Here is a 22182-nt window from a genome sequence, read left to right on the forward strand (position 1 = left end):
CTTTTGAATATCTTGTCAACAACTTGCACAATCATTATACAGTTATTTCATCGGAAATCTTTAAATTATATCCATCTAATATTCACGTATATTCAAATTTTAAAAGTCGAGTTTTAATAGAAATCTCGACTTTTAAAATTTGAATCACAGCAATTTATATTTTAGTGTTCAACAAAGTTACAAGTTTCAAAAAGTTTTATATAAGTTATAAATACATAAAAAAAACAGATAAAACAATTATAAATATTTTCTTTACATTGTATTTACAAAAATATTTATTTTCTTTTAGCATATTATATAAAAGTCTATAAATTAACATTTCTTATTATATTATTCATTTGACAAAGTTCTTTCATTGTTTGCTTGATCTTCAATATATGTTCTTGTCACCACACACTTTGTCATATGACAATTACATGGAATTTCATGCTCTACTTCCTCTGCGTCCAACAAATTTAGTTCTATATTGTAACGCCTTGGATTTGATATGTCTCTTTTTAATTGCAATTTAAAGGCGATAGGTTCATTTTTTATCACCTCTATATCTTCAGGTAGAACAATTGCAGTTTGTTTCCAATGTGTTGCCTCATCATGAGGTGATGTAGATAGTTCTGAACCATCTGGGAATTCGACTGCAAACCAAATGCATATCCCTTGATAATTCCCATCCTTCTCACATACTGATACATAATCTTCTCCAGCTAATAGATTTACTTCCTCTACAGAGATGCAATTTAAATCCAGCCAAGTAAGCAATTTTCCTTCTGCCAAAAGATTATCTTGATTTAAAAGTAGCACTTCTGGTTTCATTGATTTAATTTTTCTGTACTCTTTTCCGATACATCTAAATAAAAATTGAGTATATATTGTTAAGTAAATATAATTTTTGAAATCATAAATATAAAAAAGAAAATAAAAAAGAAAAAGAAAGAAGTAAATATATTATCTTTTAAGATTAAGAAATTAGATGTATGTATGGTACCATTACTTGTTATCTCTTTTTTATTTAAGAATAATACGTAATTACCTCATATTGACTCCACATACATTATCCCAAAATTCATACATAGATGGTAACTGGCATGGTGAAGCATACAATTTTGCTATGGATGGAAATAACAAACCATCCTCTCGTAAGAAATTATCTCTAGCAAAAAGTACAGAATCTAACATTCCTTCATGTACCAAATAAAAACCCATCCATTCGGAAACAATTATATCTACTTTCTCCAAACTGTCTGGATGGATATCCTCTACCTTACTGTGAATTACTACAACTGTATCTTGTATATTGTTTTCAATCAACACTTGCTCAATAGTTTTTGCCAACATACTTGCTTCTACTGCATATACTTTTTTTGCACCAATTTGAGCACAAAAAATTGATAATATACCTACAAAAAAATATACATATGATCATAATACATAATATGAATATAATATATCGAGAAAAGATATATATAATATATAAAATATATTTTTAATAGTCAATATATATAATTGATTATAAACAAAAATTTAATAAGTTAATAAACTTACCTAAGCCAGCACCAACATCCATCACTACTTTGCCCTGAAATTCTTTTTTCATATTAAAAATAGCATTCTTGTATGTTAAAACACGTGTTTTGTCACTTAGCATTAAGTGATGAATCTAAAAATACATTTAATAAACATATACACATAAAATGAGCAAGTAACTGAATATGTATATATATACTTACATCGAGTTCTTCATAGCTCTCAAAATATTGATCCATGATTTATTGATACAGATAATCTAAATAAAAATTATATATAAAATAATCCGCACTTTTCTTCTTTTAATGTATTTATTTATTTAATCTTTGCTTTTCTTATTTGATATTTGAAAAGATATATAAATCACATATATATTTTAAACATTAAGAGCATATAATTACGTGGATGATATCTCATCTAACCTACTTCTTCAGTGTTTCTCAATATCGGTGAAATTCATGATTTAACATTGTACTTTCATCTTTTAGAAACAAGCAAAAATAAATAAATGTACAAGAAATTGAAAACATTTTTATTAAATATTTTATAAAAAAATATGTATTACATTTTTTCTTAAACATAATCATTTGAAAATTATTAATACATATATGTAATAATTGTAATATTAAATTTGCATCTGTAGTTTACGTCATGTACACTATAGATTTTCAAGATATAGGCAATGAATACCGAAAAGCAGCCTTATTATTATATATAGAAAACAAGACAATGAAAATATTATTAGTTGATATCTCGAAAATATAAATGAAACCTCTCCCTTTCTATTTCTTTCAAATATAATATATATCGCATTACAATAGCTCTAATTGAATTTTTTTTTCTCAGATTAAAAGCTAATCTTATTTTTTTATATGTTGCAAAATATTTATTTGTTTAAATAGCAATAATAAGACTACTGTCTTAAGGCTCCCTTTCTTAATTTTATGCATTCATTTATTTATATCATTAATTTTTTCAATATAAAAAATAAATTTATTATATATATATATATATATTACAGATATAACATTGGCTTGGCTTTACAAAAATGGATGTGTTTACATGATATATGCTATTTATATGTATATTATTAATATTTAGGATTAGGCTTATTATCACTGTTTAATACTGCCAACCCTTCCTTTTCCATCATACGTTTTTTAAATTCCATCTGTTTTTCCATTTGTTTTCTTTTTCTCTCCATTCGTTGTAATTCTTTTGCAGATAATACTGTAAAAGGTTAAAAGATAATCAATGCTTAAAACATCTATTAAAATTTGTTAGAAAAATCACTTTGTATATAAAAATGATTTATTAATTAAATTTTTTATTAAAGTTGTGATGAATTTATTTTTTTCCACCTAATCTTAAGTTTTCTAGAATTCTATGAGAATGACATATTTTTAAATAATGTAAAATATTTATTTATATATACTAACATATACTTTATATTTTTTTATGTTTAGTGTATAATTTTATAAAACAGTTTGAAAATATAATAAAATCAAAATTTATGTATGTTTAGTTTGAACTAAATGTCAGCAAAATTTTATCACATATACATATTTAAATGGATCCAGATCTTATAGTGCAAATGTCCAGCATGCATTAATAATAAGAACTTTGATCAATATTGAATACATTCACTTATCAGATATATTACCTTGTTTTGATTTCTCTTCAATTTTAGTATCTGCTTTGTCGTTTTGTACTGTCACTATTTTTTTCTGATCCAACAAAGATAAAAGAAGTTCTTGAGAGTTAACCATTCTTGATGATGGTGATGAAGTATTATCATCATTTGTTATCTTTTTTATAGGTACTAGATAACGATTTAAATTTGTAATAATTTAAATTGAATATATGTACTATAAAATATTTCACAAACATATGATCAGATAAATTTATTATTAGCAGACCTTTATTTTTATCCGATTCCAGATTTGTATCTATCTTACAAATAGACTCTTCAATATGAACATTTGATTTTTCTTCAATCTGCTTATTAACTGATGATTGTACCAGACTTTTTTGTATGTCATCAGTTTGTTCAGGATTAATTTCTTTTTGCGATTGCAATTCTCTTTCAATTTTGTTTCCAAATGACAACAAAGCTCTTCTTAAGCCATTTACAGCAGAACCCTGTGAATTAATAATTTTATAATGTTTAAATCAAATATAATATAAAATATTGTATGTAATATTTATTTTTTAAATGAGATACATACAATTCTTGCATTGTGTATTGACAAGCCTTTTGTAGATTCTTCTGCGCTATAATAACCAATTTCTTCATGAAAGTTTCCATTCTCCAGTTGAACTTTAACAGAACTAACACATCCTACGCTACACTTGGCACCAATGATCTCAACATAATCTGTAATGAATTTGAACTTATATTACTATACAGATTTGATAAGAGAGAGACTATTCTTACACATACAGAAACATATTCTTGAAATTGATCACAGATATACCTAAAGTTTGATGAACAACCGTATGATTCCATTTTCCTTCTCCAAAAACCTTATTAGCCGTTAAAATTAAATCACGACAATCGGCTGCAAAATCCATCGGTTCAATTTTCTCAGATTTTTTTGCCACAACTTGCTTTGTGGCAGGCTGAGAGGTGAAAACATTAATTATTTTTGCGCAATCGAAAAATAAATAATTTTTACACTATAAAGCAAAAAACCAATATCAGTTCAGACAGAAATTACTCACAATTTTAATACACGATAAAAAATCTTGTCCATTGTACATACTGTCGAGAAATTCGCGCCAAAGATTTGCGTCTTTAAATCACGAATTTAGCGCGCAAGTAAGAATAAAAGGAAATGAAAAAGCGTAGGGTATAACCAATAAGAATATGAGCCAATCATAATTGATAATTATCGGGAATTCTGTCATTTTGAAATCTGAGACATAAAGGCCTGTCCACATAGATGTGCGTAAAGGTGCGAATTCATGAGACGCTCGTTTCAGCGTTAGGTATGTGGTCACGTGACTTCGACTCGCTAGCCGCCTAACGTCAAAAAAGAAGAAGTTGGATTTTCTCAACTTCAGCGTCAAACCGTATTGTTGACCATAAATGACGCTATAAATAGACTCTTTTCATGCGTTTTTCACAATATAGCGTCAATTTTAATGATATGACTACTTTGACGCTAAAAATGAGCGTCGAGCGTCAGCGTGAAAAGGCACCTTAACACGTAATGGGCACGCATAGAAAAATCAACCAATCATGTATTTGATCTAAAGAATATAACAATATGGCTACATGACATTCTTTAAATTAGACATTTTGATTGGTCAATTTTTCTCTACATATCATGTTCATATATGTTTTTATCCGGATTGTAGATATGTATAAATACATATATATTATATTTTTTTTTCCAAAAATGTATTGAGTAATGAATAATATCCGAATGTGAGAAGCGGAGCTATTCCAAAAACGTCCACACCCATTAAACCCAGTAAACACCATTTGTTGCAGCAATATATTTAATTACTGGAAACCGTTTGACAACTGTCATAAATTCAACATGTCTATCTTTGTTGATAAATAAACCCTCTTGGCAACATGGAGATGATCTCTCAGAGACGGGCATACTTTCTACGCAACAATACTTTTGCAATTAATATCACATTAATATATCTCTGGAAATCTATAGTTTACGTATCGTATAGATTTCCAGTGAATTTTGAACGGTCACAGTCAGTTTCAATGCACTTTTATTCTGAAGAATTGTTTATATAGTTTACAAATGAACACCCATTATATCCAAGTGCATGAATATAGGGCGTTGAAAAAACGATGACTACAGCTTGTACGCTTTCGCACCCCCATACACTTTTTCTGCAAATGTTATTCTATGAGAAAGAGACATGTGTTTAATATCTTTCGGCGTTAAATCGATCGCTTAATGGACAGCTGCGTCTCGGAGCAGGAATAGTATTAAATTACGCATATTTCGCTTTCACAGTAATATTCTGTGTTATTTCGCGTTACATGGTAAATTACGGTAAACTTTATGAAAATCAACTTATATTATAGAACGTAAAAATTTATGCTAGAAAAGACGGCTTAGGGAATATTTAATCAACCAATTGAATGATGGGGATAAGCAAATGTCTGTCGGCTATATCTTCGTCAAATGTGTTTTAGTACTAGCAGAGAGATGATCAGTATTAAAGATCGGTATTTCAATCTTAATCGAACTCTATTGTTGGCTATTGGTTTATGGCCTTATCAGAAATCGACGCTTGCTCGATTTCAGTCAATCTGCTTCTTTAGCATTGAGGCAATCTTTATTATATTTCAAGTATGTATGTATTAAAATATTTTAATTATATAAAATTTTGAAATCCAATTAAGCCACTATATCTAAAAGCAGGCTATATCTAAAAATATTTTAATTGTGATATAAGCAATAAATAAATTAATAATTAAATATATGGAAAGTATTTCTATGGTAAAAAGTGTTATTTTTCATTTATATTTATCACAAAGTATGTCTAGATTTTTATCTTATATTTTAGATTAATAATCTATAAAATAAATACACAAATATATACAGAGTGTTTCATTTAACTCTTACATCTCAAATAATCCATTACTCAAGTGTTAATTGGCCGGCACGCTCTTTGGATCTAACACACACTTGATTTTTTTTTATGCGGCACAATTAAAGATATTGTTTATCATGATACGCTGACAACAGTCTAGAATATGAGGAAGCGCATTATTAATGCTTTGAGAAATATTATTCCACAAATAATCGCAACAGGGAGGCACTCGTTTATCAAACGTTTACAAAAATGTATTGACGTTGATGGTAGACATTTTGAATACCTATTAAAATAAATATACAAATATTAACATAAAATATAATTATTAAGGTTTATTGATTATCCTATATCTTATAGCAAAAGTAAGTTTGTATATGCAAAAGTAACGGAGTTATTTGAGGTGTAAGAGTCAAATAAAACGCCCTGTATATTTATTGTTACAATCTAATAAAATTTGTGTATAAGTGATAATATTTGTCGATTTTTGCTAATGAAAAATTGATTGAAAATATTGTGGCTATTTATATGAATATAATACATCTTAACATAAACATATACTATCACATTGTCACTTATAATAGTCTCTTACTTTTATGTAACTTGTGTTGTGAATATTTTATTATAAAAAATGAATTTATAAATTTATAATATAATATATTATTAATATAAATATATAAAGATATATTTATTAATAACATATCGTAATAATATAAATATAATTATATGTCTAATATAATATACTTATTTCTCAAAAATTATTTTATAATCATATAAAATAAAATTTATTATATCGCCATGTATAATAATTTATTATATGAAGCTAATTATAATAACATAAAACTTAGAATCTACTAATCAAGGATAAAGACACTTTTTACACAAATTATCTACAAAGAAAATTATTTATGAAGAAAATTATTATTTACAGCTTATAAAACTTGTACATTCAAAGTTTACTCTTGATATTGCAATTCAGATTCTATCTCCCACATTTACTTGCATTAGCTCTGCACTAACATACAATTCGTTTTACGTTAATGATGAAACAGTAAGTCAAACATATTATATTTATAGTATTTTTTAACTTTACAAAAAAATAATTGAAATAAAAGAGCTTATTATAAATAATAGGTAATATACTTAATGGAACAGTTTCAGTATATCTATAATAATATAGAAGACAACAATGAATTCGTGATCATTGAAAAATATGGGAACAATGGGAAACATTTTACGATTGTATTAATAAGTAAACAAATTTTTCCTTTTTGATTCCTATTATATTTCATATTTCAAGTTCATTATTGAGCCACACATATTATTGAAGCCTTTATATAAAATAAGAAATATTTTAAATCATGTAAAGTGTCACACAATATCTGAATTGAAATGTAACATGTTATTTATTTACATTGTTATGTTCAGTACTTTTCTTTGTCTTCGTATCCATTCATATGTCTATCGAGATATGGCTGAGTTTTTCCGATGTTATTTTATCAGCACTCAAGTCTCGACCATATCATACGCAAATTACGATTGATTATTTGGTAAAACAAGAACAATATTTCCGCATAAGGCAGCTGTATATAAATGTTGCTATTTAAATAGGAATTTTTATAGTAATGGCAACTGGGGCCATGCTCATTGCATATATTCAATATATCTGCGGAATGTTTAGAATTGCTAGGTAAAAACAACAATATAAAATATCTGTAATATTTCTTGGAAATATGCAAATACTGATTTATTTAATTATTTATTATCTAATATTATTATTAATATTAATATTATTAATAAATATATTATTAATATTTTTAATAATTATAGCCTTTAATTGACTTGTTTATTATATAATTAATTAGATTACAATCATTCTACCTCATTTTATAAATTTATTCATAGTTATCGCATTGAGAACGTAATGCAGATTCATAAATCGCAAAAAAGAATTTGGTTTACAAAAGTATAGTTAGTGCTGTAGATATGCACCGTAAGGCCATGAAGTAAGTATCTATTCTGTAACATACATATTGTATAATATGCGTAATAATATATTGTTTTGCTTTTAAAGATTCTCGGATTATTTTATGTCAAGATTTGAAATATCATTCATGTTATTAATAATATTTGGAGTACTCACTTTGAGTTTCAATATTTTTCAAGTAAGTTTCATATTTTATTTATAAATATATATTTAAATGAATTTTGAGACATTTAAAACATATGTTATTTTATTAAATATACTAAATCATTTTGTTTATAACTCTATTCAAATAATACTTATATATAAAAAATAATTCTCTAATAAAAGTTTTAGATATCGATTAAGAAATTAATAACATCTGCCTTTCTCTATACTATCTTTAAAGCTTAAAAACGCATTTTTACAAAAGCTTTTATTACTATTAATGTAATGCAATAAAAATAAAAGAAACACATAATTCGAATAAATATGATAATAAAAAGATTTTTAATTTTTAAAAAGCCCAAAATATATATAAAAAATTAATAATTTATGATAAATTATTTAAATATAATTTTAAGTAATTTATTATAAATTGTAAATTATTCATAAATTGAGCTTTTTATATAAACTCATTAAAATATTGAAACTACTAATGTTTGCGCATGGGTTATAGATGTTCCAGGTTGCAACATCAGGATATAATGCCGAACAATTTTTATCACAATTTATAATTGTATTAGCTTGTACTTTATACATGTTTTTATCTAACTTCGTCGGACAAGAAATTATAAATCATAATAATGAAGTATATGGCACTGCGTAAGAAAAATATCTTTATATAATCTTATTGTTTTATGTATATAACGATACATTTTATGTGAATAAGAGTTATGTTAATAAAAAAAATAAATTTTTAAAAAATGAATAAAACGAATATATGTATCTTAGATTCTTTCACATTTCTGTGAAAATTTTACTAATCCATTATATTTTGATTAAATGATAGATATAATATTTGCTGGTATACAGCTCCTCTACATATACAAAAACTAATACTGTTTTTACTACAAAGAGGTAGCAAATCTTTTAGTCTAAACGTCGGCGGATTGTTTGTAGCATCTTTAGAGTGCTTTGCTACGGTAAAGTAAAATATTTCATATATACTATAATATGTTGTGTATTATAAATGTATCACATTCTAAAAGGAATAAATGCAGAAATAAATGTTTTTTTACAGTTGCTGAAGACATCCGTATCTTACTTTACCATTATGTATTCAATCCAATAACAAACGAAATGTAACAATTTATTTTATTGATGTAAAATTAATGAAAAATGATATATCTTAATGTACAATATACATAAATATTATTCATATTGCGGAAGTTGTATAATGTTGATTAGAAGTTGTATAATGTACATTCCGTGCATACATACACACATACAAACATTTTTAAAAAATATGATTTTTTTACATTTTGCAACATTCTAAATACATTGGCATGCAAAACTAGAAAAAAAATTTTGTCACGGAAACAAAGCTTCCTCTATGAGGAAATAATGTTTTACACATATAATAATTTTGCAGTAATGTGACAATTGTAAAACATATTTACCACAAAAGTTGAAGTGTAAACTTGCGAGCATCACATTGTGGACTGACGCATATAGATATGTGCCGGCAAGAAACGACCATTACGCTTGCGCAACTTTCGCACCCCATGACTTCTCCCGTAGATATTATTCCATGAGAAATAAAACATCTGCCTAATCTTTATATCATTAAATCGATTACTTAATAGGCGATTGTATTTTGACGAAACAATGTTAAATTGTGCGAATTATTCTCACAGTATTTTGTTACGAGTCACAAATACGTGCACAAAATTACAGCTGAATTACAGGAGTTAAATTATAAAATATTTTCTCTCTAAATTTATTTTTCCCTTCATTTTTAACAAAAGAAGGAAGGAGAGAATATTTAAATGACTATAATTTACGCAAAATAAGTGACGCTTCAAACTTTGTCAAATGCGTGCTGATACTAGCAGAAAGATGATCAGTGTCCAAGATCAGTATTTTAGTCTCAACCGTATTCTTTTGCTGATAGTTGGTTTATGGCCTTATCAAAAATCGAAACTTGCTACATTTCAGTTTTTTTGCTTTTTTAGTATTGTGATAACCTTTATTATATTTCAGGTACACATGCACACGTACATATATATATATATATATATATATATATATATATATATATATATATATATAAGAGATATATATGTATATTCTCTAATAGATTTATTGAACTGTTTTATGGTTGTGTGATTTTCAATTAAACTTGAATAATTTTTAATAAAAATTTGTCATAAACGAATATAAATGGTTTTTTCGGAATAATTTTGAAAAAATACAAGTAATAGTAAATCTTGTCTTTCATTTCTCTTTTTAAATAAGTTTCTTTTGCTACATAAAAAATGCGTGTGTAGATCAAATTTAGAACTATTTATTATAAATATTTGTACATATTTATGCGTATATTATTCTTTAATACGTTATGTTTTTCTCGACCTTTTTGCTAAGAAAGAATCGAAAGCGACTGGCTAAGTATGACATATATAAGTATGTGCCATGCACTTATGTGTTATATGCTCTATATGTTATACTTTTTATATGTTGTCATTTATAATATACTTGTAAAAATATATACATACATTATTATATTTTCTCTTTTTTCCTTAAAAGATATTATATACAAAAAATAACTGTATGTAATATACAGTATATATAAAATAACTGTGTATTTTATATATACTATATATAAAATAGTTTTATATATACAATTTTTATTTTCTGGAATACATGTAGATGAAGTGCATGTAGATTTATTTATTCCACACACAAAGAGAATAAGAGATATATTATAATTATATAATTATTTATTACATGTTATATTATAAATGAAATGTGAAAAATGTAGATTTTTATTTTGTTTTCTATTATACTTTATTAATAAAATAATTTCATAAAAATTAATTTTATAATCAATTTTATTAGAAAAAAAATTACTTTTTACAGCTTACAACATTTATAACATTAAAATATACCGCAAATTTTGTCATCAAAGTGTTATCTCTTGTATTTATTTTCATTTGCGTAATAATCAAATATTATTCGTTTTGCATTAACAGTGAAACTGTAAGTTGATTATTTATTTACATTTTTTGAATATAAACGTTCTTGAAATATAAAATTATATATCGATTTTTTGTATTTACTAATTTAAATTTTATTAAAGGTGAGAGATTTAATAGAACAGCTTCAACACATTTACAATGATTTGGAAGACGGTAACGAGATTGCCATTATAGAGAAATACAGAAGGAAGGCAAAATATTATACAGCAACATTGATAACGATATCAACAAGTAAGAAATATTTTTTCATTTTTGTTTTTCTTTGCATTTGAAATCAAATAATTTTGTTCACCAAATTCTCTTAACAAAAAATGATTGAAAATTTTGTAAAGCATTGAAGTAGTCCGTAAATTTAAATGTTTTAATAATATAAAGAAGTAAAAAAGTATTCACTAATTAAATAATTGTTTTTAAATTAAAACACTTTTGTTTTGTAATTATATTTCTGATAATTGCAAGACAATTGAAAAAAAAAATCGTTTTTTATTTTTTTTTCAATATGTTTTACGGATGCAATTATAAGACTTAAAAATGAATTAATTTGCATAATCATTATAACTATGCATGTAAATGCTTTTAATTTTTGACGTCAACTACAAATGCTAAATTTATAAGCCCTCATGTTTAATAAGTTGTAAAAATTAAATACAATTTTTTTTCAATATTTATTGAAAATAATAAGAAACACACATATAAAAAGTACACGCACGCTATGTACGTGTTTGTATCTATGAAAAAAAATTACGTCTCAATCATCATAGTTTCAGGTGTATTAAAAAAAAGATTTGAATATTAAATAATTTGTGTTTACAATTTATTTGTAAAGTAACATAAAATTTTAGTTATAAGATTAAAAATTTCATGATTGCATGTATATGTATAACATTATTTAGTATTTATTGCTTGCAGTATATTTATTCTTATAAACGCCCAATTATTGCCGGATATTTTGCAAATTATTTCACCCACAAACAAATCTCGACAACGTCAATTGTAGATTTTGACCGAATATTTTGTTGATCAAGAAAAATATTTCTATTATCTGCTACTACATATAAATGCAGCTATTTGCATAGGGTTTGTTGTATTGGTAGCGACAGGGTCAATGTTCATTGCATATTTTCAATACATGTGCGCAATGTTTACAATTGCAAGGTAAAACAATAAATATAAAAATGATACAAAAATTTGAGTTAAGAAAGCTCTATTTTTTTGTTTAATATAAGTTCTCTCTCTTTCTCTATTTATTCTGCAATCTATTTCTCATAAATAATATGTAAACTTTATATAATATATTATATAATATAATGTGATAATTAAAAAATAAATTTTTTACATAATCTGTACATGCAGTGTTAATATAAAAATTTCTGGACGATTAATTTTTAGTTTTGTTTTGGAAAAGAAACTTTAACAACAGTAACAGTAAAATCAGAGTATAATATCAAAGAAAAAGAAATAATTTTTTTTTATTTATTTTTCTTATTTAATTTTCAAATTATTAGTTTTCTATTTGTATAATATTACAAAAATGTTATATTTTTTTTTATTGAATATTCAGGGCTATTAATTTATCAAAATTATAATTATTCCACTTCAAGATTATTATTTAAGCTATATCATTATATAAGAGGATAAATTATCACATAATTACAGTAATTAAATTATTTACAGTTATCGTATCGAGAACGCAATAAAAATTCAAATATCACAAGATATTATCAAGCATAACAATTTAATACATAAAAGTATAAAAAGTGCCGTAGATATTCATCGAAAAGCCATAACGTTAGTATTTATTTTATTATACAGGGTGGCCCCAAACGTTCCAACCAGACTTTGAGATCTTATAGAAAATTTAATTTTGAACAAAAAATTTCCTATAAACATGGGTCGAAAAATGCTTCCTTAAGAAGTTATCGCTCAAAAACCTCTGATAAAGGAAAAGCAAAAGATGAAAAGAAAATGAAATTAAAAAAAAATGAAATTTAATACATTTCTTGAAAAAACGATAAAAATAAAAAATAAAAATCTTTTTCTTTTATGAAAATAAAATAAATTTTTTTAAACTAAAATAGCATGTAATAGTAGAAAATGAATAAAGACGTGAAAAGACTAACTGTTCTCAAAATTGTAATTTAAGTATCGTATTACGTATGCGCATCTAACAAAAGCATTTTTTGAAACTGGTTATATCAAAATCTATGGAACGTACAACAATCAAATTTGATTTCGTTTGAAAGATAATTTAATTTTCTACAACTTTTGTTTCGGTACTTTTTGTTTAAAGATGCATATTTTCCATGCTATTTGGAAAAATTGTGTAAAATAATTACGATTTCAGAGCGATAACTTCTTAAGAAAGTATTTTTCGATCCATGTTTAGGAAATTTTTTGTTCAATATTAAATTTCCTATAAGATCTCGAAGTCTGGCTGGAACGTTCGGGGCCATCCTGTGTATGTGTAAAATGTGCGTAGTAATATTTTATTATACTTAAAGGTTGTGCACAGATCTAATATCTAAATTTGAGATATCATTTTTCTTTTTAATAATATTCGGTGTGATGACTCTAAGCCTGAATATGTTTCGAGTAAGTTTTATTTTTCGATTATAAATATATTTACTAAGTTACATAACATTTATTTTAAATATTGACTAGCATTAATATACTTGTAATCGCACTTTCAATGTTAATACATAGACATAATATAATAAATAAGATCCCCACAAAGCAAAAAGAAAAGTTACTAATTAATATTATTCTATTCATAACAATTATTTTTAAATAACTATTTTTAAAATAGTTATTATTAATTTACATGATATTAAGATTTGTAAATTACTTTGTAATCGATTTTTTTATCATAATATAAATATTAATTAATAATAATTAATATTAATAAATAATAATAAATATTAATAAATAAATCGTAAAAAAAATATTAATAAATAATAATTTTTGATTTAAATTGTTTCTTCTAAATTTTTTGAAAAATATTTCAATCTTATAATATCTTCGAAATATTTCAAAAATTAATCTAAGAAATATCCTCATAAGATTAAGTATTTTTAATTAGAATTTTGTTTAAGAGAAATTCACATAAATTTATTTTTTTTTTGCATGTAAGAATTTGGAAAAAATGAATCTTTTGTTAAATAGTTTAAATTGTAATATAAAAAATTTTTTAAATATTAATAAATGTTTAATGCGAGTCTTAAAATTTGAAAATAGCAATTATAATATACATCAATACTCTAATTGTATTTTAGATTTTCCAGATTGCATCATCAACATGTAATACTGATGAACTCTCATTATCATTTATAGTTGGATTTGTTAGTCTTTTATATATGTTCACAGCAAACTTAGTCGGACAAGAAATTACAGACCATTATAATTATATATATGTTGCTGCGTAAGAAATATCGTAATTTATATATGTTCAATAGTTTTATATATGTTCGTAGTTTTATATTTTACGAACTTTAATAACAAAGATGAAAATTTATATAATACATACAGCAAATATATATACGTATACTTTAAAATTACTCAAAGAAGTTCTTATTTTTTTTTATTTATTAATTCTTTATCGTGTACTATTGTTATATATAGGTATAAAATTCGTTGGTATATAGCTCCGCCATACATACAAAAACTGATATTAATTCTGCTACAAAGAGGCAATAAGAGTTTTGGTCTGAATATTGGTGGATTATTTATAGCCTCCATACAATGTTTTACTACGGTAAAATTTTATACATTATAATATATTGAATGTGTTTTTCATATTTGAAAGAAAGGGAATAAAAACAATAATTCAATCATTTTTCAGCTAGCAAATACATCTCTATCCTATTTTACAGTTATGTATTCTGTACGACAATAAAAGACAAAGTATATCAATTGAGTTATTATACTGGAGCAAATTTAATAAAAAAATGTATAAAAAAAATTTATAATAAAATACATGATATGTAATGTTAACATTGATATTGGTATTATACTTAACAACTATATATTATAATAATTGAAATTCATCAAATTGGTTAATAAATAACATTACTCAAAAGCAATTAAATTAAAAAATGTTAATTATTTCATTATCAATAATAAATAAACATTTATTATTTCCACATTGTAAATTTTAGCAAATAAGGTAATACATATAGGCTATTTCTCATGAAGAGTATCATATATTGATAAATATTCAAAAAAAAAAACAAAGAACATATTTCTGAAAAATAGTATTATTTTAGGCTTGTTTCACATATTTTAATGTTTTATTTAAATGCATATATTTTTATATATTTAATATATATATATATATATATATATATATATATATATATATATATCTAATTTTAATATATTGTTTTTTAGTATAACAGAAAAATAAATACAAAAAATAAAAAAAATTATTATATAAATACAATACTATTTCTTTGGAAAAAATAATATTTTAAATACAATAATTTTGCAGTAGTGCGACAATTGTAAAACATATTTACCACGAAAGTAGAAGTGTAACTTGCGAGCGTCATATTGTGAACTGACGCACACGGATATGTTTCGCCGAGAAGCAACTATTACGCTTGCGCAACTTTCGCACCCCATGACTTCTCCCGTAGATATTATTCCATGAGAAATAAAACATCTGCTAATCTTTATATCATTAAATCGATTACTTAATAGGCGATTGCATCTTGACAAAACAGTGTTAAATTGTGTGAATATTATTCTGATCTTATAGTATTTTGCCACATGTATTACAAAAAAATTACAGCTGAATTACAGGAGTTAAGTTATAGAACATTCTGTCTAAATTTTTTTTTCCTTTTATGATAATAAAAGAACTTGAAGAGAATATTTAAATGACTATAATTTTGAATAAGCAATGGTTCATCGAAAATTTTGTCAAATGCGTGCTAATAGTGGCATAGAGATGATCAGTGTCCAGGATCAGTATTTTAGTCTCAACCGTATTCTTTTACTGATAGTTGGTTTATGGCCTTATCAAAAATCAAAACTTACTCGACTTCAGTTCATCTGCTTTTTTAGTATCTTGATAAGCTTTATTATATTTCAGGTATACATTCACATGTACATACATACATATGAGTATATATGTGTGTATATATATATTCTCTAATAGATTTATTGAATTATTTTATAATTGTGTGATTTTCAACTATAAATTTTCAATGTTTTTTTGATAAAAATTTGGTCATAAACAATTGAATATAAATGGTTTTTTCGGAATAACTCTGAGAAAAATATAAGTAAAATTATATTTATTTTTCCTTTTAAATCACTTTTGTTTGCTACATAAGAAAATGTGTGTATAAATCAAGTTCGAAAATATTTATTAGAAATATTTGTACATATTTATATGTACATTATTCTCACGTACATTATTTTTTTCCCGACCCTTTTGCTAAGAAAAAATCGATTGAAAGTGACTGGATAAGTATGACACATAAAATGTGTGTTACACACTTTATATGTGTCATATACTATGGTTGCTATATCTTTATATATATATATATATATATATATATATATATATATGTATATATCGTCATTTACAATAGATTTTAAAAACACATACATTATTATATTTTCTTTTTTCTTCTTAAAAATTATATATAAAATATATATTATATATATTACATAATTATATATTATATATTATATAAAAAATAATTGTATATTATATAAAAGTATGTGTAAAATAGATGTGTGTATGTATTTTAAATATAGTACATATAAAATATTTTATACATAAATAATATATTATTATATATAAATAATGTATTAATTATATAGTATATATAAGATAATTTTAATTATATATACATATATATATATATATTATATATGTATATTTATTTATTTATTTATATATAATATATTTATATATTTAATATATATTAATATATATTTATATTATATAATATATATATTATATTAATATATATATATATATATATATATATATATATATATATATATATATATATATATATATATATATAAGAAATATATATATATATATATATATATATATATATATATATATATATACTTAAATATATATATATATATATATATATATATATATATTCTTCTAGAATATATAAGTGCATGTATGTGTATATTTATTTATTTAACACATAAAAAATAAGAGGTATATAATAATTATATTAATTATAATAATTATTTATAACATATTATTTTTTTTAATAAAATGTAATTAGAAATGTAAAATTATTATATTTTATTCAAATAAAAAAAAATCTTCAATATTTTATTAGAAAAATTTACTTTATTACAGTTTACAACATTTATAACTTCAAAATGTACAGCAAATTTTGTCATCAGAGTATTATCTGTTGCATTTGGTCTCAATTGCATGATAATAAAATATTATTCGTTTTGGATTAATAGTGAAATTGTAAGTTGATTATCTATTTGCATTTTTAATATTAACGTTTTTGATATACAAACGTTCATCAGGATTTACAAATACGGATGATAAAGAATTATTAAACAACAGGTGAAAGATTTAATAGAACAGCTTCAGCGTATTTATAATGATTTGGAAGACAGTAACGAAATTGCCATTATAAAAAAATACGGGCAAAACGCAACCTATTATACGTCTATATTGACAAGTAAGATAATATTTTTTAATTCTTGTTCCGCTTTGCATTTTTATTAAATTCCCTATTGAAATTAATAAAAAAGATTTATAAATTCTGCAAAGCATTCAATTAGCGTGTAAACTTAAATATTTTATTATGTTTAATTTTAAAAATGTCGCCAGTAAATAAATTAATAAACAAGTGTTTATACCACATAAAAAATAAGAGGTATATAATAATTATATTAATTATAATAATTATTTATAACATATTATTTTTTTCAATAAAATGTAATTAGAAATGTAAAATTATTATATTTTATTCAAATAAAAAAAAATCTTCAATATTTTATTAGAAAAATTTACTTTATTACAGTTTACCAAACTGGCAATTTATTGTTTGATTATTATATCACGACTAGTTGATCTCAGTATTCCAAACATAGTGGTTGACACAATGTCAGTTTGACATTTCGATTTTTCTCTTTCTACTTTTTAATTATAACTTTCACTTGATAAAGACCAAAACCATATGGTCGAAACGTCGTGATATAATAATCAAACAATAAATTGCCAGTTTGGTCGTATAAACACTTGTTTATTAAATATTTTAAAAACATTAAAATCAAAAGTACTAACTAATTAATATTGTAGTACTTTTTGTTTGCAGTATATTTATTCTCGTTGATGTCCAAGTGTGGCCGGACATTTTGCAACTTATTTCATCCACAAACAAATCTAGACCACGTCAGTTGCTAATTTTGACTGAGTATTTTGTTGATCAAGAAAAATATTTCTATTATCTGCTACTACATATAAATGCGGCTACTTGCATAGGGTTTGTTGTATTGGTAGCGACAGGGTCAATGTTCATTGCATATTTTCAATATATATGCGCAATGTTTACAATTGCTAGGTAAAACAATAAATATAAATAATCTGTTCATTAGAAAATAAAATTTTTATTCATTCTATACATGCAATGGTATATATAAATTTCTAGATGATCAATTTAAACTCTATCTTTAAAGAAGAAACTTGAAATAATAATAAGATCAGACTACAATAAGAGAAAGAAAACAAATAATATTTTATTTTTACTTTTATGTTTTTCAAATTTCTTAGTTTTATATTTGTATAATATTATGAATGCCATGTGTTTTTATTGGACCGTACTTGATTACTATTCTATTAGTACTAATTTATTAAAATTATTTTTCAACACTGTGAGATTATTATTTAATATCATTATATATATATATATATATATATATATATATATATATATATATATATATACAAGGTGTCCGGCGTCAATCGCATCACCCGTCGTATGCAGGTAGAGCAGATAAAACTGAGCAGAAAAGTCCTGTACCATTTTTTTCTATAACACTTAATAAAAGAATTATTATTGAGTGAAGCCAATCATCTCCGATCTTTAGCCAGATGCACATCAGTAAGGCGCTATAAACAGCTGAGCGCTTACGCACACGTGTCAGGCGCCCGACTCATTGACGTGCGTCCAGCTAAAGGTCGGCGCTGAATTGTCAGAATTCATTCAATAATAATCTCTTTTATTAAGCGTTATCGAAAAAAATTATAAAGAACTTTTCTTCTCAGTTTTATTTGCTCTATCTGCACACGACGGGTGATGCGATTGACGCCAGATACCCTGTATATATATATATATATATATATATATATATATATATATATATATATATATATACATATATATATAGTTATAAATTACATATATTGATTATAAATTATTTACAGGTATCGCATCGAAAACGCAATAAAGATTCAAATATCGCAGGATATTATTAAGCATAACAAGAATTTAATATATACGAGTATAAAAAGTGCCGTAGATATTCATCGAAAAGCTATGGCGTTAGTACCTATTTTATAATACATATGAAAAATATGCACAATAGTATTTTATTATATTTAAATTTATTATATTTAAAGGTTATGCATAAATCTAATATCTAAATTTGAGATAACATTTTTCTTTTTAATACTATTCGGAGTGATGACTTTAAGCCTGAATATTTTTCGAGTAAGTTTTGTTTTTCGATAAATATATTTACTATGTTACATAACATTTCTTCTAAATATTGACTGGCTTTAATATACTTGTAATCGCATTTTCAATAATTTTCGTGTTTTTCAAATATCATAGTCACATACACACACGTATACATATAATATAAATAAAATCGCAACAAAACAAAAAAAGAATTTATTTAATATTATACTTAATAATTATTCTTATTAAATAATTATTTAATATTTAATATTAAAGAGATTTAAAATGTTGTTTACAAGAGTTTTTTAAATTATAATATATTGAAATAGACACACATACACAGATTTTAAAGAACTATTTATAATTGATAGCAAAGATATTAAATTTAAAAGAATTATAACATAAATAAAATCTCTCTGTCTTATTTTTCTTTTAATATTTTTTTACATTTAAAATATTTTATTTATAAAATTTATTTAATCATATCTCTTATAAAACATACTTTAAACAAATTATGGTTACAATACAATATAAGATTTAAAACAAAATTCTATTTACAATTTTATATCTCATTTCAGCACATGTCAATATCCTGATATGCATTTTATATATATTTATATTTATTTTACTTTTTTAATGTTTTCAACATTATATAATAAGAATATAAATAGAATTGTATATCTCAAATCTTTTTGAGAATAATAAATAATTTAAATTTATGGTTTAAAACAAAATTAGTATGCATATTTATTCAAAGATTGATATCAAATTAATCAAACAATCTCTAATTTAGAGATTAAACAATTTAGAGGTATAGAAATGAGATACTATAATGTGTATGTGTGTGTGTGTGTGTGTGTGTGTGTGTTTTTAAACAAGAATTTTTATTGATAAATATATGTGCAATTAAAAAATAATTTATGATAACAATTTTATATTAAACTTTGTTGTGTAAATTATAAATCTTATAAACTGGGTTTTAGAAATTGATCTCAATACTATAATTATATGTTAGATTTTTCAGATTGCATCATCAACATATAATGCTGACGAACTCTCTATATCCTTTACAGCTGGATTTATTAGTCTTTTATATATGTTTGTAGCAAACTTAGTCGGACAAGAAATTACGGATCATTATAATTATATATTTATTTCTGCGTAAGAAATAATTTGTATGTTTATATCGTTTTACGGAATTTAATAACAAAAATTTATATAATATATACAGTAAATATATGTATATACGTACATCTACTGAAAATTATTCAATGAAATTGTTATTTTTCTCGATTTACTAATTCTTAATCATGCATTATTGTTATGTATAGATATAAAATTCAATGGTATATAGCTCCGCTAGACATAGAAAAGTTGATACTAATTCTTATACAAAGAAGTAACAAGAGTTTTGGTCTAAATATTGGTGGATTATTTGTAGCATCTATACAATGTTTTGCCACGGTAAAATTTTATGTATTATAATATTTTGTATTACATATTTAAAAGAAACGAAGTAAAAGCAATATCATTTATTTTTCATTACAGCTAGCAAACTCATCTTTATCCTATTTTACAGTCATGTATTCTGTACAATGATAACAGAATATGTCTATTTATTGTTAGATACTATACTGGAGCAAAATTAATAAAAAAATGTAAAGAAAGCAACTTATAATAAAATAAACGATGTAATATTAACATTAATGCTGGTGCTATATTTAATATCCATATCTAAATATCAAATTATGGTCAATGGATCACCTCACTCAAAAGCAACTAAATTAAAAATATATTAATATAAATATGTTAATTATTTCAATATAAATAATAAATAAACATTTACTATTTCCACATTGTAAATTTTAGCAAATAAGGTAATACATGTAAAGTATGTCTCATCAAAAATATGTGTAACTAAATTCTCAAAAATAGCAAAGAAAATATTTCTGGCATATAACATTATTTTAAACTTGTTTAAACCTGTTTATTTTAATATTTTATTTAAATATATATATATATATATATATATATTCAATTTTAATTTTGTTTTTTATTATAACAAAGAAATAGCTACTAAAACATTAAAAAAATATTATATAAAACACAATACTATTTATTTGGGAAAAATAATACTTTATGTACAATAATTTTGCAGTAGTGTGACAATTGTAAAACATATTTACCACGAAAGTTGAAGTGTAACTTGCGAGCGTCACATTGTGAACTGACGCACACGGAT

General features: G+C 23.7%; 4 protein-coding genes and 1 pseudogene across 5 annotated transcripts; 3 read left to right on the forward strand and 2 right to left on the reverse strand.

Moving 5' to 3' along the window:
• Window positions 1–265: 265 nt before the first annotated feature.
• LOC126859275 (uncharacterized) lies at window positions 266–1951 on the reverse strand. The gene is made up of 4 exons (XM_050610394.1): window positions 1725–1951; window positions 1540–1654; window positions 1028–1394; window positions 266–844 (listed from the first exon to the last, which is right to left on the reverse strand). The coding sequence occupies exons 1-4, from the start codon at window positions 1758–1760 to the stop codon at window positions 331–333; spliced, it is 1032 nt and encodes a 343-aa protein (XP_050466351.1). The 5' UTR covers window positions 1761–1951; the 3' UTR covers window positions 266–330.
• A 540-nt stretch (window positions 1952–2491) lies between these two features.
• Window positions 2492–4441, reverse strand: LOC126859281 (DNA repair protein RAD52 homolog). Of its 2 annotated transcripts, none has more exons than XM_050610401.1 (6): window positions 4246–4441; window positions 3999–4143; window positions 3750–3898; window positions 3441–3663; window positions 3185–3343; window positions 2492–2751 (listed from the first exon to the last, which is right to left on the reverse strand). In XM_050610401.1, the coding sequence occupies exons 1-6, from the start codon at window positions 4282–4284 to the stop codon at window positions 2612–2614; spliced, it is 855 nt and encodes a 284-aa protein (XP_050466358.1). In that variant the 5' UTR covers window positions 4285–4441; the 3' UTR covers window positions 2492–2611. The 2 variants fall into 2 exon arrangements, with proteins under 2 accessions (XP_050466358.1, XP_050466359.1); XM_050610402.1 differs by having other exon boundaries at window positions 3999–4200; window positions 4287–4440.
• A 3751-nt stretch (window positions 4442–8192) lies between these two features.
• LOC126859428 (uncharacterized) lies at window positions 8193–9350 on the forward strand. Its single transcript, XM_050610705.1, has 4 exons — window positions 8193–8258; window positions 8736–8881; window positions 9069–9201; window positions 9300–9350. Exons 1-4 carry the CDS (start codon window positions 8208–8210, stop codon window positions 9348–9350), a joined length of 381 nt encoding a protein of 126 aa, XP_050466662.1. The 5' UTR covers window positions 8193–8207.
• A 767-nt stretch (window positions 9351–10117) lies between these two features.
• LOC126859429 (odorant receptor 85c-like) lies at window positions 10118–15156 on the forward strand (annotated as a pseudogene).
• Window positions 15157–16204: 1048 nt separating this feature from the next.
• On the forward strand, window positions 16205–21539 carry LOC126859269 (uncharacterized). Its single transcript, XM_050610381.1, has 9 exons — window positions 16205–16348; window positions 17597–17716; window positions 17819–17936; window positions 18560–18821; window positions 19685–19801; window positions 19880–19970; window positions 20956–21101; window positions 21272–21404; window positions 21489–21539. The coding sequence occupies exons 1-9, from the start codon at window positions 16205–16207 to the stop codon at window positions 21537–21539; spliced, it is 1182 nt and encodes a 393-aa protein (XP_050466338.1).
• The last annotated feature ends 643 nt before the right edge of the window (window positions 21540–22182 follow it).

The sequence above is a fragment of the Cataglyphis hispanica genome, chromosome 3 (genome assembly GCF_021464435.1).
Source record: "Cataglyphis hispanica isolate Lineage 1 chromosome 3, ULB_Chis1_1.0, whole genome shotgun sequence".
NCBI lineage: Eukaryota > Metazoa > Arthropoda > Insecta > Hymenoptera > Formicidae > Cataglyphis > Cataglyphis hispanica.

Excerpts from the sequence above, each read along its gene's own strand:
- LOC126859275 (XM_050610394.1), bottom strand. The coding sequence starts at position 1,760 with ATGGATCAATATTTTGAGAGCTATGAAGAACTCGAT. Across the intron at positions 1,655-1,724 it reads AGAGCTATGAAGAACTCGAT|ATTCATCACTTAATGCTAAG; the intron begins GTAAGTATATAT and ends ATGTATTTTTAG. Across the intron at positions 1,395-1,539 it reads GGATGTTGGTGCTGGCTTAG|GTATATTATCAATTTTTTGT; the intron begins GTAAGTTTATTA and ends ATTTTTTTGTAG.
- LOC126859281 (XM_050610401.1), bottom strand. The coding sequence starts at position 4,284 with ATGTACAATGGACAAGATTTTTTATCGTGTATTAAAATT. Across the intron at positions 3,899-3,998 it reads GGTTGTTCATCAAACTTTAG|ATTATGTTGAGATCATTGGT; the intron begins GTATATCTGTGA and ends AATTCATTACAG. Across the intron at positions 2,752-3,184 it reads TGAAGAGAAATCAAAACAAG|TATTATCTGCAAAAGAATTA; the intron begins GTAATATATCTG and ends AACCTTTTACAG.
- LOC126859428 (XM_050610705.1), top strand. The coding sequence starts at position 8,208 with ATGTTATTAATAATATTTGGAGTACTCACTTTGAGTTTCAATATTTTT. Across the intron at positions 8,259-8,735 it reads TGAGTTTCAATATTTTTCAA|ATGTTCCAGGTTGCAACATC; the intron begins GTAAGTTTCATA and ends CATGGGTTATAG. Across the intron at positions 9,202-9,299 it reads CTTTAGAGTGCTTTGCTACG|TTGCTGAAGACATCCGTATC; the intron begins GTAAAGTAAAAT and ends GTTTTTTTACAG.
- LOC126859269 (XM_050610381.1), top strand. The coding sequence starts at position 16,205 with ATGATCAGTGTCCAGGATCAGTATTTTAGTCTCAACCGTATTCTTTTA. Across the intron at positions 16,349-17,596 it reads TAAGCTTTATTATATTTCAG|TTTACAACATTTATAACTTC; the intron begins GTATACATTCAC and ends ACTTTATTACAG. Across the intron at positions 21,405-21,488 it reads CTATACAATGTTTTGCCACG|CTAGCAAACTCATCTTTATC; the intron begins GTAAAATTTTAT and ends TTTTCATTACAG.